The sequence below is a fragment of the Lethenteron reissneri genome, chromosome 69, assembly GCF_015708825.2.
Source record: "Lethenteron reissneri isolate LAM-NWPU_2019-01 chromosome 69, ASM1570882v1, whole genome shotgun sequence".
NCBI classification, from domain to species: domain Eukaryota; kingdom Metazoa; phylum Chordata; class Hyperoartia; order Petromyzontiformes; family Petromyzontidae; genus Lethenteron; species Lethenteron reissneri.
This window is the reverse complement of record NC_083847.1, coordinates 9268827-9285297: the sequence shown is the minus strand read 5'-3', so window position 1 is coordinate 9285297 and position 16471 is coordinate 9268827. Positions and strand designations below refer to the sequence as shown.

At 48.8% G+C, this 16471-nt stretch overlaps 1 protein-coding gene across 1 annotated transcript; it reads left to right on the top strand.

The window, feature by feature from the left end:
* The first annotated feature begins 10038 nt into the window (after positions 1 to 10038).
* LOC133360537 (zona pellucida sperm-binding protein 3-like) lies at positions 10039 to 15483 on the top strand. The gene is made up of 10 exons (XM_061579324.1): positions 10039 to 10093; positions 10546 to 10757; positions 11166 to 11282; positions 11871 to 11970; positions 12561 to 12738; positions 13052 to 13187; positions 13285 to 13379; positions 13745 to 13839; positions 14245 to 14373; positions 15318 to 15483. The coding sequence occupies exons 1-10, from the start codon at positions 10039 to 10041 to the stop codon at positions 15428 to 15430; spliced, it is 1230 nt and encodes a 409-aa protein (XP_061435308.1). The 3' UTR covers positions 15431 to 15483.
* Positions 15484 to 16471: the final 988 nt, after the last annotated feature.

Sequence of the window (16471 nt, the reverse complement as noted above, 5' to 3'; positions counted from 1 at the left end):
CTTACTGTTCTAATAAATGAGTGTTGCCTCCCAAGAAGTGTGTGTACCTAAATTGAATCCACTACGCATACATATTTCCTGTTTGTTTTATTAGTCATGAAAAATGTGGGTGTCTGAAATTGATGTGGTCCAAGAAGTGGCCTCCCAGCATTGAACCACTTCTTGGACCACATCAATTCCAGACACCCATCCATCAAATTCACCATGGGAGTAGAGAAAGATGTTAAACTACCATTCTTAGATATTCTGTTTGAGAAAAGACCTGACGGATCCTTGGGACATTCTGTCTACAGGAAAGCCACCCACACAGATTCCTACTTGAAACCAGATTCCCACCACCACCCATCTCAAAAGAATTCTCTCATCAAAACGCTATACCACAGAGCTCATGGCATATCTGACCAACACCACCTGGCCAGTGAATTAAGGCATGTACATCGGGCCCTCAGGATGAACGGATACTCTGACCGCACCATCCACCAAGCTGTTTCTCCCACCATACAGAAACAGCTACTTGAAACTCCGATCAAATCCATCACGTTGCCATACATAGCAGGCGTGACCAAGAAGATCTCCAAAATTCTGATCCAAGTCCGATTCAGTACAGTACATAAAATCCGTGATTTAATTCCATCTATGAAAGATGTCATTCCTGACTTACAATACCATGGAGTCTACAAACTGAGTTGCAGCTGTGGTGATTGTTACATTGGAGAAATGAAACGTCATATGTCTGATCGTGTCTGCGAGCACAAGTCAGATTTGAAACACTGCAAAACTGATTCTTCCGCCGTTGCCGATTATTGCTACAACGCTGTGGGCTCTCATGAAATTGTCTTTTCTGAGACCAAGGTACTCTGCAAGCCTCCTGGCTACTATGAAAGGTTTGTACACGAGGCCATCCAAATATATAAACACAGACATAATTTCAACCGTGATGGGTACAAACGTTCGTAATCATTGGAAAGATGTTATTAACCATGCAAAAAAGATTTAACTACACATTTGGGCCATCTTATTTGACAGGCACTATTCTTTAGTTACCATACATTTTCTTCTTCTTTTTTCACACACTGGTTTCCTGCTTTAAGTTTTACCACACATATTTGGCAAATCTAGAAATAATCCCAGCAACGTAGCAAAGGGCTGTTTCATCTACATAACAAAGGCTCAGTCCCATTTATAGCAGCCGAACCTTTACAGCAGCCGCACCTTAACTCTTGGAACCTTCCAATTAAACCAGTCTACACAATAAAGGCTCATAACTAGCAGCGTGCTTCAGCCGCACCAACCTCACAATAATAATATCCAGGGGCCTGCTTTGGCTCCTCCCACCCTCAACCAGTATATATATACAAGGACGGTTCACTTGGAATTTCTTACTTGATACAGCAATCGTGCTGTGACGGTTCCACCTGAAGACGGAAGCTTGTGTTGCCTCCGAAACGTCGTGATTTATTATTATTTTTATTTTACTTTTATTAATTTTAATTTTCTACCTACGTGACTTTACTGAAAAAAACCTAAGAATATGAATCATTGCAGTCACGAAAGCTTCAAATCTAGAATGATTGAAATAATATTATATTGTAGGAATTAATAGAAAAAGTAATAAAATCCATCTGAAAAACTTATTCCAGAGTGGACGGCACGAGCTAAAAAGTATTGGAAGGAACTTAAAAAATAAATGCACGAGCTAAACAAACGTGGAGGGGAAAATACCAGCGTAGACAAAATCCAATTGGATTCTGGCCAGACAACATCGGTGGCACGTGATAGGCGATCGGTTATGGATTGCGAAACATCAATTTCGCTACCACCACAGCAGGTACTAGGATCGACGCAAGTCACAACGGTCTCCTCGTGTTCACCTCCACGCGCACGTGGCAGGGATCACCAGCAGCGGTGAAGTGGAGCGCAGCACCGTCCCTCGCGATGAAGAAGCCGCAGTCCCCCTGCACAGACTCCACATCCACGGCCTCATTCTGCACCGCTGGAGACATCAAGAACAAAGTTAGAAAAACCTGCATTTGGATGGATTGCGCACCACAAGTTCATGTGGGCAGCGTGACTGCAAAGAGAACAAAGTATGGTGCCAGCATCAACTCGAATAAGAAGTCTCCAGGAAACAGGATCCTCAATACACTGCTGGAGTTACGGTACTCCCAAACCTGTACAACGACCTCGTCTAATAGCTGCTAGTAAATAAGGCTGCGTGTCAGATTTAGCGACAAGATCTCCCAAGCCGACAACGGAGGACTTGTGGGAAATGCAGACGATGCGAGTAGAGAACGAGAGTGACAGGAGTCACCAGGTTCAGTTTATAACAGAAGGTACCACCTTGTATGAAATGTTCCAATGAAAGGAAGGGAGAGCCCATTGCGTATGCAAGCAAAAAGGAGGCATTGATAAATAAGGGATTCAACCGTTTAGTAAACACATGCACCATTAGAACCTCGTTTGCCAGTAGCAAAATATGATGATAATTGGCTCCAAGTAAAGCCGTCTCGGGTGTGGACCAATCAATTTCAAGGACAGTGCATACATTATCAGAGTTATGTTTTTGTTTGCATTCCGACGGCAGGTATTGTGGTCAATGCAAACATTTGTAAAAAACAAAGTGTCAGTTTTGCTGCCAGATAAAAGGGTAAAAAAACAATTGTCATAAACACACGCGGTTATCCTATCGAAAAAAAGGGTTGATTATTGTCGTCTGCTGTATTAGACTAGTTGAAATGAACCCAATACACTATCATGCTTTGAACCAAAGATTATAAAATTTCCCATCGTTCATGCGAATTACATTTCACAACACAGAGTTAACCAAAAAACCCAAAATCGACACCGAAGAGGAAAAACTGCAGAGGTCAGAGCGCATCGAAAACGAAGCAGTTGGGACCAAACAAGTGGCCAGAGAATCTCAGCCCCGAATCAATTTGATAGTATCCGTGAGAAGCATCATATAGTCAATCATACAATGGATCAAGATGGTCAATTACGTTATCACGATTTAAGTGAAAGTTCGTGGACTCACTCCGTACAAAGACACATAGTCACTGTGAGAGGAGCTGCTCCATCCCACAGAAAAACCCGGGTAGAGGAGATGCATTGCTTCAGCAGACCTGGGGGGAGGCAGTTCAGAAGTTGAGACGTCAACATCAACTACACCTTATGGAGCAATTAAAACACAGCCCGTGACAGTTGCCGGGTGGGCGTACATCAGTCCGTTCACTTTTCTGTGCACACAAGTCTGTAAGGTGTTGTGTGTTGTTCTTATTTGGCGCAAAGTCAAAAGGCACGTGCACGACTCGACAATATGAACCTCATACCAGGGATCGTCAGCCTGCAGCTTCGAAGCCGCTGGTTGAAACATGATATTTTGGTAGTAGACCCCTGCATTAGACTCTTGAAATTGTAGTAGAAAGTTGCCAAGGTAGATCCTGATAAATGCAAATTATCAAGGCGAGTGGAAAGGAACAAGGTCATGAGGATTTTGCACGCGAGTGTTACGTATAGTCGTGCGCAGTCAAACCTTCTACATTTATCTCAGGAGTAACTGACAAATTAGCCCGTGTTTTGCAAAAGCAAAACATTACAGTAAGATTTGGTACAGTACACAAAATTCAACAACTAGTAACGTGCACTAAAGACGAATTACCTAAATTATCAACAGAAGGTGTATATCGGATTAATTGTGTATGTGGCAGATGCTATATTGGACAGACAGGGCGTAACGTTAGTGTAAGACTAAAAGAACACCAGAGAAATATTAAACTATCGCAAACACAACTGTCGGCAGTGGCAGAACATGCATGCCAACAGGGACACTCAATTGATTTTGACAACGTTGAAGTGTTGTGTAAAATGAGTTACTACTGGCAAAGACTAATTAGAGAATCCATTGAAATTGAGAGAAACAGAAATAACTTTAATCGCTCAGACAGCTACAGGCTTAGTGCGGCCTGGAAGTGTATTATTAAATAAGATACATTACAATTCCTTAGAAGGGAAACAAACACTAACTGATTACTAATGTAGCATAATCACAATAAAACACATTCCAAATGATTACTAATCTACAACTCGAATCGTAACAAATACCTGATTACTAATCAAGTATATAATTACAATAACCCCCCCCCCTCAAATCTTTGCCCCTGATGAGTTAATGAGTTAATGATGACGTCACCCTGCTGCTGCTCTATATAAGAACGGGAGACACAGCAGAGCCTCACCATTCTGGCGAATTGCCCGATGAGGAGGGGGGGGGGGGTGCCTCTGTATCTCTGCTGGTGTCGTGCCAAGTCTCGGCTCCCTGGCCGCCTGGCCAGTAGCAGCCTCGCAGGCCCTCGGAAGCATGGCGACCAAGCGCTCTGGGGTGGTGAGCCAAGGTGAGCGGGCCGGGTTGGCTGCTGCAGAGGCGGAGGATGGTGAGGAGGGACTGCCTGGAGGAGGGAGACCCGCAGAGGAGAGGGACGAGGCGCGAGCGTCGACTTCGAGGCGAGCGGAGCAGGACACCTGGTGGCAGCGGGCGAGGAAGGGCGAGGAGCCGACGAGGAATGGAATGGTGTCGGCCAGCCCAGGAGAGGAGGCGGAGGAAGCACCGAGCTCGGCGAGCCTGCAGGCGCAGGGTGCCCAAAGCGACGCTGTCCAGGCAAGTCCTGGACCTGTGGGGGCAGGGCGGCCCCAGGAGCGCGCAGGGCGGTGGCGCGGAGGATCGGGGGGGAACTTCACCCCGATACACGCCAAGTGGCACAATTATGTATGGATGTCCTTCAAAGAGGACGTGCCAGAGGAAGTCACTATCGACAGACCGAGGTTCGTGCGGTCTGTGATGATAGAAACTCTGCGAGTGGATCCTGCGGATCTGTTTTGTTTGATTGCCCTGCCGGGTGGCCGGGCTTTTGACGTGAGCTTCAAGACAAGTAACTTGCTGCAACGCTTTATGACTTTGTTCGAGGAGAAGGCAGGGGAGAGGCCATTGTCACTGCTTAAGCTCCAACTGCTCTCCGAGCTAGACACAAAAATTGTCATCGTGTTTTTGTATAATGAGACTCTGCCAGACCACGACGTCGAGGTGTGGCTGAGGCAGCACTGCCTGGTGCTTTCGGACAGTAAACGGGTCCAATACTCTTTAGGGATCTGGACGGGCGCCAGACAATGGCGAGTGAGGTTGAGAACGGCAGAAGGGGCTCTGCAACACATCCCGAGCGCCCTGAACATTGGTGGCAATAGGGTCTACGTGGTGTACGCGGGGCAGCCGAAGCTCTGCAGGCGATGTGGGGGAAGCGGCCATCTGGCTGCAGCGTGCGAGGCACGGATATGTTTCCGATGCAAGGCACGGGACCATGTTGTGACAGAATGCTGCGCCCCGGCATTGTGCAACCTATGCGGGAATAAAGACCACCTGTACAGGGACTGCCCGCTGTCGTACGCAAACCAGGTCCGCGCACATAGGAACAGGGTGGCGGATGGAGAAGGGGAGGTGGCCGAGGACGGGCTGAAGCCAACGCAGCCCGGCGGGAAGATGGAGGACGGAGGTGGAGAGGTGGGCAGGCAGGGTACGCCACTGCAGGATGGGAGGGAGGAGGGGGAGATGACGTCGGAGGAAGACGCGGATCCCACGGGCCGACAGGTGGAGCACCCCAGGGACAAGGACGAGGAGCCCATGGGAAAACCCCCCGACCCAACGGTGGTTGACTGGGCGGAGGCAGTGGAGGCGGGGGAGGACGAAGAGGAGCAGCAGAGGGAGAGCACCAGGAGGGAGAAATTCAAAAAGGTGGTGAAAAGGAAGCGGAAAGCGCCGCGTGGCCCAGCGAGGACGACCCGCAAACGGGACCTGGAGGCAACAGACTCCTCGATGGACGCGAGGTCGTCGGAAGATGGTGCCGTGGCGGCTAAGACCAACCAGGGAAGAGGGCTGCCCAAGGAGCCTAGGAGAGCGAAACAGTTGCAGGGATTGGCTGACACAAACCTGTACGAACTATTGGATGACGAGCCTGGGTAGGGAGAGGCAATTCTGGGTATGGACCTCACGGTAGCATCAGTAAACGTGAGGGGAAAGTGGGGCAGGGCTAGGAGGGGGGCCATTCTACATTTCCTACGGTCCCTGAAAAAGGACGTTTACTTTTTACAGGAGTGCCACTTGCCATACTTCCTTGGTCGAGAGGATCTGGCTAGGGACTAGGAGGGACACTGCTTCTGGTCCGGAAGCATTGCTAATAGGTGCTCAGGAGTGGTTATCCTCCAAGGTAGAAAGAACAGAGGTGCAGGAGGCCCGAGAAGTGGTCCCGGGACGACTCCACTATGTCGATGTTGCATATGGTGGGGCGGCGGTCCGGCTGATCAATGTGTACGCCCCCACAGGCTCTCTGGAACGTGTGGAGTTGCTAGAGAACGTGGCAGCCTTGCTGCTAACACGAAGGCACATCGTCATGGGGGGTGATTTTAATTGCCCGCTAACCCTGGCGGACACGCTGCCAGTTGCCGGATGTCGAAAGTTGGACCCCTCCTCTAGGAGGCTGGGGGCTTTGGTTTAAGATTTTGATTTGATTGATTCTTACCGGTCATTACACCCAAAGTGACCAGGGTTCACGTGGTCGAGTTGTTTGGGAACCTCACACTCGAGGATTGATTTCCTCTTTGTCTCTGCCAAGGTTAAGGTGGAGAGGGTGGAAAACGAACCTTTCTCTTTTTCCGACCATAAGATGATAGCTGGGGGGCTCAGAATCCCTGATGGGCTGAGGTTGGGAAGGGGAATCTGGCGCATGAACTCGGGACTGCTGGAGGACAAAAAGGTGGTGGAGGAATTTGTCAGGCAGTACGAGGAATGGAGGAGCCTGCGGTGCTGCTTTGGCATGATAGCTGAATGGTGGGGAATGGTGAAGGGGCGAATTAAGACCTTTTTCCAGTCCCAGAGCAGAAGGAGGAGCGTAGGGGTTGCGTTGCGGGGATTGAATGAGAGATTGGAGGGAGCGTATAAACTGATGGAACTGGGATTCCTCGTCATGGGAGAAATAAAGCAACTAATAGATAGGATCTCTGCGGTGTTGGAGAAGCAGGCCGCGCAACTTGCTTTCAGGGCTCGGGTGAAGGCGGTCGAGGAGGGTGAGCGTTGCACGCGTTTTTTCTTCAAGAAATGCAGTGGCCTCAGGATTAAAGGTGAATGTAAGCAAAAGTGAGTTGCTGATATTCGGTGACCCCAGGTTATTTGAGGGCCGCCCACCAGGTATAACGGTCCTGGTGGAGGGGATCAAAATCTTAGGAGTCACGTTCTATAGGGAGGACTCTGCGGCTAAGAATTGGCGGGGAAAAGAGTGCATGGTGAGAGGCAGGCTGGCTGGTTGGGCAGACAGGCGCCTTTCAATGGAAGGTAGAATGTTGGTCTTGAGGGTGGAAATCCTCCCGGTACTTATCTACCTGGCCTACGTGTTCCCGCCGGGGGCGCAAATGGCAAAAAGGTTGGAGCGCCTGTTCTTCAAGTTCTGGGGGGGGAGGGATGGACCGAGTGAAGAGAGAAACAATGTACAAACGTGCCGAGAACGGTGGGAGGGGGCCCCCGAATGTCGCGTGCATCCTCGACACGATTTTTGTCTGTAATACGCTGCGACTATATTTCTCCAATGGGCTCCAAGTGAAAGCCTCGTATTATGTTCTGTACAGACTGGCGTGGCTCCTGAGGCGTCGTTGCCGCGCGGCACCCCCCTGGCTTGGCCTCAGGGGTGGTTGTGCACCGCGGTAAATGAATACATCACTAAGTACGAGCCGGACCGGACACGGGGGTCATGGGTTCCCAGGGAAGTCCTGGCGGAAATGTAGAAAAAGGAGGTCTGCACAGAGGTGCCAGGTGCTCGGGGTACCCGGGCCCGACAAATTTGGGAAAATGTAGCATCGGCAGCCCTGACGAAAAGGCAGCGGGACTTATCCTGGCTGGCCGCATGGGACAGGCTGGAGTGCAGGCTATTTATGTGTTCCCGCAGATTGGCCCGCTCTCCTGATTGCCCGAGAGGCTGCGACCTGGGAGAGAGCGCTGCTCATGCCCTCGTACAGTGCCCATTTGCCCAGGAGGTGTGGGAGTTAAGTCGACCCCTGCTGTCCCATTTTTGCCCTGTAAAGGCCACAGCGCCTAATATGATTTGGGGGATGTTCAGGCAGAGGGCGGGTGGGGTCTGGGCTCAGGCATGGGCCGTCATAGGTGCCGTAAAAGAGGCCCTGTGGACGGCGCGCCAGTAGCTGATTAAGGGCGTCTATATGTCGCATCCCGAGGTATACCGACTAGCCAGGGGGCTGTTAGAGAGGGTGGTGGAGGTGGAGCGGGCGACAACGGGCAGAGCAGCCACAAACGCGAAGTGGCGATGGCCGCCACCCAAGTGCGGGATAGGCTGAATTCGAAACGACCCCCCCCCCTCGATGAGAATGGGTGGATGAACGTACCCCCCCTTCCTCCGTTGCGACGGTGACTTCTTGTTTTTTCTGAGTAAAGGGTGTGAAAGAGGGGAACTCGATCGCGGCGTACTCGGTGCATCGGTTGTAAAAAGGATCCCCTGTTCCCGTTACGTTCATGTGGTTTTTCCCGTCTTTTGCTGTTATTTTGGCTGTACAATGCAGAGGCCTGCTCTTGATTGAAAGGAAATAAAAACCTTAAATCGCAATTACCAGCGAAACGTCGTACTCAAAGTGTAAATGTTGTGGTTTCACGCTTCAACACACCGGTGGGCTAAAGCAGTGAACTATTTGTCTTTTGTCAACGTGACGCTTTTTTACCGATTGGCCGTGTCGGGTGGTGGAGGGTTACGAGACTTATAAATAACGCGATCTAAACCCAAAAACGTTGATTATGAACAATATTGGTCGCGAAAGCCTACGTGCTAAACAAACCTGTACAATTCACTTTTTAAGTAAAGTTGCAAGGGCCGTGCCAATCAGTCAAGCCATATTTTTTTATAGTTATTATCGTAAAAAAAGGAACGTGCAAGGGAGAGTTAATGTCCCCGAACGCCCCCTTTTCCATGCGCTGGAGGATTATTAATTACCCACGTGCCGGCCCCATGCCCAGCGGCAGCCATCACGTCCAGTCACGTGACCGCTCCGGCGGCAGGCGCACAACAAATTCACCCCCCCCCCCCCCCCACAACTCATCCAGGCAGCGCTCTTGTTGGCAACTCGTGTCCGCCGGTAACGCTTTTCCAGTTCACGAGAGACGCTGCCATTATAGTCTTGTGCATGGCGGTGTCCATACACACGATATCGATATTGAGAAGAATGCGCGATTTGGTTGTCATGTGGCGACAGCAGCAGCAGCGCCCCCTACCACTCGGCTCCCCCAGCGTCCGCGGTCCCAGTGACTGGCGAAGCCTCGCGTGGACGGAGCCCAGGCAGAGGAAGCTGCGGGGAACACGAGACACGTGACCACCAAGACGAGAGAACGCAGGGGGAGAATAGAGGCAAACACCGCCCCCCCCCCCATCCCACAAAAAAATGAAATGGCCAGTAGTGATTTTAGGGAGCACCTATTCAAGGCCAGCACGGTGCACGATGGAGTTGGTGCGAACAGCGCCACGCAATACCATCTTTGTAACCCCAACCACCCACAACGGTGCAAGCGAGACATTTCAGGAGCGCACTTCCACATTTTTATCTCAATGCATTTCTCCACGCAGGTCAGTTACCCAAAGCGATATGGAAACACCCACACGACTGCGTCGCTTCCCTTAGGCCATGGACCCATTTTATATGGAGAGCCCTCAGCGATCCCGATCCAGATTGGATCCGATCCACCCACGCATTGCCTCATCAGTGATATTTTATCAGAGCAGATCCATTCACCGATTGTCTCATCAGTAGAGGTTTGCTTGATCTCGGCGCACGTGCATGGATAGGAGCTGCACCGCAAATCACGCGGCACGTACGCAGGAGGAGTTAATTGGCTCATTACTGAAACTGAATGAGGCCGCGCGCAGATAAAAGCCCAGAGTCGGGACAGTAGCTGCGTTGGCTCTGCTGGTGCCGTGCTAAGTCTCGGTTTTTGTTGTCCTTGCGATGGAGACCACGAGGGCTTTGTTTTCGGTCTTGGGGTTGTTATGTCTTGCCTCTGGTGAGTGGAGTTTGGTCGATAGATGCTTTTACAAACTTGTTTATTCGTCGTTCAATGCAACTGCCGTGTTTATTAATGTGAACACCATAATATACCGGTACTAACGATGGGTTTGGTAGTGTGGTGTGGTGGTTAATTTACTGTTCTATATACCTGAACACGAATTTGCGTCCTGGTAATGGTTTGCCCTAATTCAACCCGTATTGATCTGTATGGTCAAACTGATGACCGCAATGTGCGAGACTTGGTCCAGTAGTGGATTGCCAAAATTTATTCTCAACCTGTCGTAACGCGTGTATACATTTATTGAGGTAATACTGCGGAATTTGGACTCTAGTATTAGCAGCTCCGTGTGGATGATTGTGACTCGCGTCTCGGACTTTTTAAGGCTTCACTGACCACCTGTGTCACTTTGGGTAACTCTCGCGTCTCGTCCCGTGCGGAACCGCCAGCTGCAGTGGCCACCTCCGCCACGGTGAGTGTGGTGTGTGACGAGGCGACGCTCACGCTGACCGTGAGCAGGGACCTGTTCGGCACGGGTCACCTGGCCCAGGCGAGTGACCTGTCCCTGGGAGTGCCAGCCTGCCCCGTCACTGGGAGCGACGCCCTTGCTGGGACGGTGACGTTCCTCTACGCACTGGAAAGCTGTGGCAGCAGCCTCCAGGTAACTGACTGCTAATGCTGCTGTAACATAATCTGCGCAGTCCAACTGCTATATTTTTTCGCCGAGTGTAGATGCAGAACTAAAATTCCGCATTCGAGTCGAGCCAATCTCCTTCAATAACAGCGGGGTGTATCACTTTGAAGTTCCCTTGGTATTTGTAGATCGGTTATTGCATTATTATGTTAAGGTCTGTTCTGGATGACCAGTCGTACATTAGAGCGTTTTATTCTTCCATAATGCATCGGGAATCTGCATCTGCCGTGGTTTTATATGGTGGACATGAGCTAGGTGAATTATTTAAACCATGGAACTGCTGCATTGGGTCTTCCACCAAGGTGTTTGAGCATGTTTTTTTTACTTCTAGTATTGCAATGGGTAAAAAAACCCCACGTCTTCCCCTCTCCTTAGATGAGTGCAGAGCTGCTTTCTTACGAGAACTACCTCTACTACCGCCCCACGTCCAACACGGGCATTATCCGCACAAACTACGTCGCCGTGCCGGTCGTTTGCCGCTATCCCAGGCGAGTTCACCAGCAGTCTCTTGTTGACATTTGCTTAATTTTGAAGTCCAGCTAAACTGCTTCCAATTCTATCACTGTCTTTACAAACTACGTGCCGTTTCGTGTGCTTTAGCTTTGCGAGGCCTGAATTGCAATAAAGCCAAAATAACAGCGAGTTAATCCACCGATGGAAGGTCTCCCTGTGCTGTCTGTCGTGGGGGTTTTTGGTGCCAACTTTACTGATGGGTTCACATCAAGCTCCTGTATGGCGTGGCCTGCCTCAAACATCCTGCCTTGCAAGTGTCCACGCCTGAAGTGGTGCATGCCTTGCATAATGTGAACCCCGGTCCCCTTAATTATACTCCATTGCATAGCATTCATTGCACCAAGTCTCTTACTTAATCTTATTTGGTTATCGTCGGATATAAGTCTTGCACGTTGCGATGTTAAATATACTCTGAAAATATGGTTGTATATCTTCGCTTGTCTACTCCTTGTAAGATGATGTTAACAGCATTGCAATAAGAATCTGGTCAATTAGTGCTGTTGAGCATCGCCCACCTCTGCTCGTTTGTCGAGAATGTGTGCCTGATCTCCTCCTCACTGCAGGAAGGGGAACGTGTCCAGCAATGCCATCAAACCCACATGGATCCCCTTCAGCAGCGCCAAGGTTATGCAGCAGCAGCTGAGCTTCACGCTGAGGCTCATGACCGGTCAGTGGTGATGTGAGGACGTTGATTGCCTATTATGCACATGGCTACTACCAGGATGGCAGTTTAGACTAAACCCTTCAAGATGTTTGCTTGGTATTGAAGAATATGCCCGACATTCCTAAACTTTATCCTAGTTTTAAGAATAGGTTTTCCCCTGTTAACGGGTGTTAGAATGTTAAAACACCAAACTAAAACCTTTTTACAAGGCATGTCTGCATTAACCACAATCCTTGGTCGGAATGCAAACAAAGACTCTGATAATATATGCATCGTCTTTGAAACTGGTCCACACGAGGCGGCTTTCTTTCGAGTTTTCTTTGTTTGCATTCCGACCACAAATAGTGGTTAATGCACACGATTCCTTGTAAAAGGTTTTAGGTTGGTGTTTTAACATCTTAACACCTGTTGCCAGAAAAAAGGAAAACCAATTCTCACATTTTGGTACTGGCAAAGGAGGTCCCATGATTTATCTGGGATTCTTCCACAAGCAGTGACGTGAGCAAGCATTTTCCTGGCTATGCTTTTAGTCTGCACTCGGCCTTGGCAATTGTGTTTTATGAAGTTGTCTAATTGGTTTCTTTTTTATGAAGACGACTGGAGTGTGGCGCGACCTTCCACTGTATACCAGCTGGGCCAGACTCTGCATGTCGAGACGAGCGTGCAGACACTGAACCACGTTCCACTCCGGATCTTCGTGGTCAGCTGCTTTGCAACCCCGGTTCCGGACAGGAACTCTCCCCTCAGCTACCAAATAATTTCTAACTCTGGGTGAGATTTCCCTCTCCTAATCCCACCTGATGAATGTGTATGCTCCTTGTGAAGGTGGCATTCCACTGCTTGAGTATATAACATCCTGACGTTGAAATGCCGCTGAATCTTGCTCTGTGTACAGTTATTGCTTTTTTTCACGTGGTGTCTGTCGGTACACTACTGATGAGAGATGTGGTCCATGTGCGTTATTGGTGACCTTTGGTTTGTGGGTGGGAGGAGCCCCTTAAGAGGTGGGCTCGGTGCAGTATTATACTTCTGCTGGCCTGCCCTATTTAAAGCCACGTGTCATACGTCTACGATGTCTGTGCAGGTGTCTTGTGGATGGCAAAGTCTCGTATGATGCTCACCTTACTTCTGGCTTCCTGCTCCGGCAAAGTGACAACGTCCTTCGCTTCTTCATAGATTCCTTCCGCTTCCTTACAACGTTGACCAACAATGGCGATCAGGTGATCTACTGTCATGCAGGCCTCGACAGAAACCGTCTTTAGCCAGGTGGTAGGCAGTGTGGTTGAGTAAGAACCCATCTTCCTCTTCTCGGTCCAGGTTTTCATCTTCTGCCAGCTGAAGGTTGCAGATGTTGCTACATCTCCAACGGCTGTCAATAAAGCTTGCACCTACAGCCCCTCGGCTGCATACAGGTTGGTCTGCTTCCTTGTATTGCTCAGCAATTTGTTTTTCAGCATCTTCCATTTCAATAGCTCAATCCATGCCTTGCATGTGTGCTTGACCAAGATCCCCCGAGACCTGACTTCGGTTTCTCGCTGCAACTGGTATTACAACATTTCCTGTGCAGTTCCACGGGTCTGCTCTTGTTTAGATTTATTCAGGTGGTTATTGGTCATAGCCTCCTGCACTGGTCTTGCGTTTAGCAACAAGTGTAGAAGCCTGCATACGACGTCCGTAATTCGTCTGAGCCTGGTAGCCAGAGTTCAAATCTCACTCGTGGCTAAATTCAGGAGCATCAACTGAGCCGCGCCTTCGTATATGTGTGTGTGCAATGCAGGTGGGTCTCTGCTGATGCATCCGACTCGGTGTGCAGCTGCTGCGAGTCCACGTGCCCCAGTGGAAGAAGGCGCAGGGATGTGGCAGCAGTGACTGGTGAGTACATCCGTCGTAATCGGACATTTAGTCTTACACAGGAGACCCTTGACTATCAAGGGAGTAAAGTTCTTGGAAAGTGTCCAAAGCCAAACTGCGACATTCACTATGTAAGCCTTTCTTAAATAATGGTGTTAGGTGGCAATCGAAAGTGGGAGGCATCACGATTGAAATAAGTACTGTAATGTGCCAAGTAAACTTAACAGAAATACTTTTGTTTTAAAGCTTTTGTGACTGCAGGGATTCATATTCTTGGTTCTTTCAGTAAAGTCGCATAGAAGGGAAATAATACAAATAACACTAATTCGCATGACGTTTCGATTGCAACACAAGGAATCGTCATCAGGTGTGTATGGGCTTAAGCCTGGGCATTCGCCACGTTGCAAATGTGGTACTCTCACTCAGGACCGTCGTATGCGGTGGAAGATGTGATGCTGGGCCCCATCGTGATTGCCAAGCCCTTCTCAGATGGTGCTGAGCCAAGCAGCCCTGCAAAACGGCAGCAGCCACGGGTTTCTACATCTGCATCCAAAGGTAATCCTGCCAGATTATTTCATGGTACATCTTTTCCAGTCTCGGGGTTAAAAGCTATTTCTCATACTTCGATACTGGCAAAAAGGTCCCATGATGTATCTGCTCGCCCAGGGATATAAATGCTCTGATACATGGATTGTCATTGTACGGTTTGCCTTTTTGGCGCTTTCTGGTTTGTCTCGGACTAGGCCATAAACAAGGTTGTCTCTGGTGTAGCCCAATCCATTTCAAAGACGATACCAATATAAAAGGAGCATGTTCACCAAAAGTACGTGTGGTTAATGCAGACTTGATTCCTTGTAAAATATATCAATTTGGTATGAATATATTAACACCTGTTTTATTGCCTGAAAGAGTAAAACCCGTTTGCATACCATCCGATTCAATTGAGGCTAGACCAGGACCTCCATGCGGCAATGACGCTCTCAGGTTGACCTTGGATTGGCCGTCTGTAATACTTGATCTCTATACGGAACGTTCTGCAATTTGGGGAGGAAGCAATTTGTTTTTCGAACTCCATCTTCTTCCCTTATGAAAGGGCCTATGACATCCAACTACAACCCCCTTCCCCCAATAACTAGTTGAAAAGGTACAAAATACGGATATTACAGCAGTGCCCTAAAGGTATGCCGAAGATGTATTGCTATGCTGCTCCTTGAATGTCCTTTGGTCGTCGATGTAAATATGTTTTAAGATGGCAAACTGTTTAACAGACCTAATGATACTTGTGATAGTTTTAAATAATATATAATGTGTGACATGCTAAGTTAAACCCATCTACCAGTGTTATATGGCAAACCTTGGTGAGTGACATATTTGAACAGCACACCTTGACCAAATACTTGGATAGGTCAAATGCTCTCACAACCTCCGGCATGTGGAAACCCTAGCTATACGGCTCCGCGGTTATCCACCAGCCCTTTCTCTCAATTGGTGTTCTACAGGTGCTGCTCCCGTCCTTGGTCTGGGAGTGGCTGCGCTGGTGATGGCTGTCGCAGCAAGCGCCACGGTGGCTATGTTTGTTTCGAAGAGGCGTCACACGACTCCTTCAAAGTGATTGGAAACGAGCTTCTGATCTTCAGTTGCTTTGCTTTACCTATGATAATAAAACTCTGGTGCATTACTTTTCTGGTCTTGTGGGGTCTTTGCTTGGTGTTGTGAGCACTGTGTAACCACCATCGCCCAGTTAATGAGGGCGAGTATGGAAACGATTCGGTGGTCTCCAATTCATACGTTGCAGGACTAGTGGGATGTACCTAATATAGGCAAATGTTTTTTTAAACATTCCCAATTTGTCCTAACTGGCAGTCATTCTTTGTCATGTACAATGGAGCAGTTGAACAATTTCAGCTGACAAATGCATTCCTATGCCTCTTCAATCTGCCATGAAAAATGGCCCCAGAAGTTTTCAACCGGGGCAGTAATTGGCCGTTGATGGTACATTACAAAGACGGGTAATGTGCAACAACCGTGCAAAACAATAGGATCATTTAATATTGTACTTAAGCTGGTTGGAGTTTTACCTGTGGAAATTGTTTCCAGAGTGCCCACAGCCTTAAATCAAAATATTTATTCATCCTAGGGACGTGAGCTCTGAAGCTCTGTCAATTGGATGCATGTCAAAGTTACACAAGTTACCCTGTGGTACCCTTATAAAACTCGCGCCGGATTGTGCTGCCCTCAGTCGGCCATATTTGTGGAATACACCACGCCGCCGTTGACCCCTGGCCATTGACCGAGCAACCCAACGTTCCATACCAGCTCCCTCCGCAGGAATGTGGTGTCTAATTTACAACGTCAAGGTTCCAACACGGTGCTGCAAAGGCTTTATTAAATGCTCTTTGAATTGTTAGATGCAGTGATTGGTAACCTGAGGTGCACTCGCCCTCTGGGTTTGCGAGATTCCCCTTTCTGGGTGTGAGACGTGCCAGTTTTTTAGGAAGTAAATTTTCCAACGAATTATTCACAGGCGTGTAAGTACAACTACTTTGTTTCATTATTAACATTATACGTGTTTTGAACGATTGAGAACCACAGGGGTGCAAGGCTGCAGTAAGGGTTAAAAAAAATTCACCAAACACCATTGTTTAGGTTTCTT

Excerpts from the sequence above, each read along its gene's own strand:
- LOC133360537 (XM_061579324.1), top strand. The coding sequence starts at position 10,039 with ATGGAGACCACGAGGGCTTTGTTTTCGGTCTTGGGGTTGTTATGTCTT. Across the intron at positions 11,283-11,870 it reads TTTGCCGCTATCCCAGGCGA|GGGAACGTGTCCAGCAATGC; the intron begins GTTCACCAGCAG and ends CACTGCAGGAAG. Across the intron at positions 13,188-13,284 it reads TGACCAACAATGGCGATCAG|GTTTTCATCTTCTGCCAGCT; the intron begins GTGATCTACTGT and ends TTCTCGGTCCAG.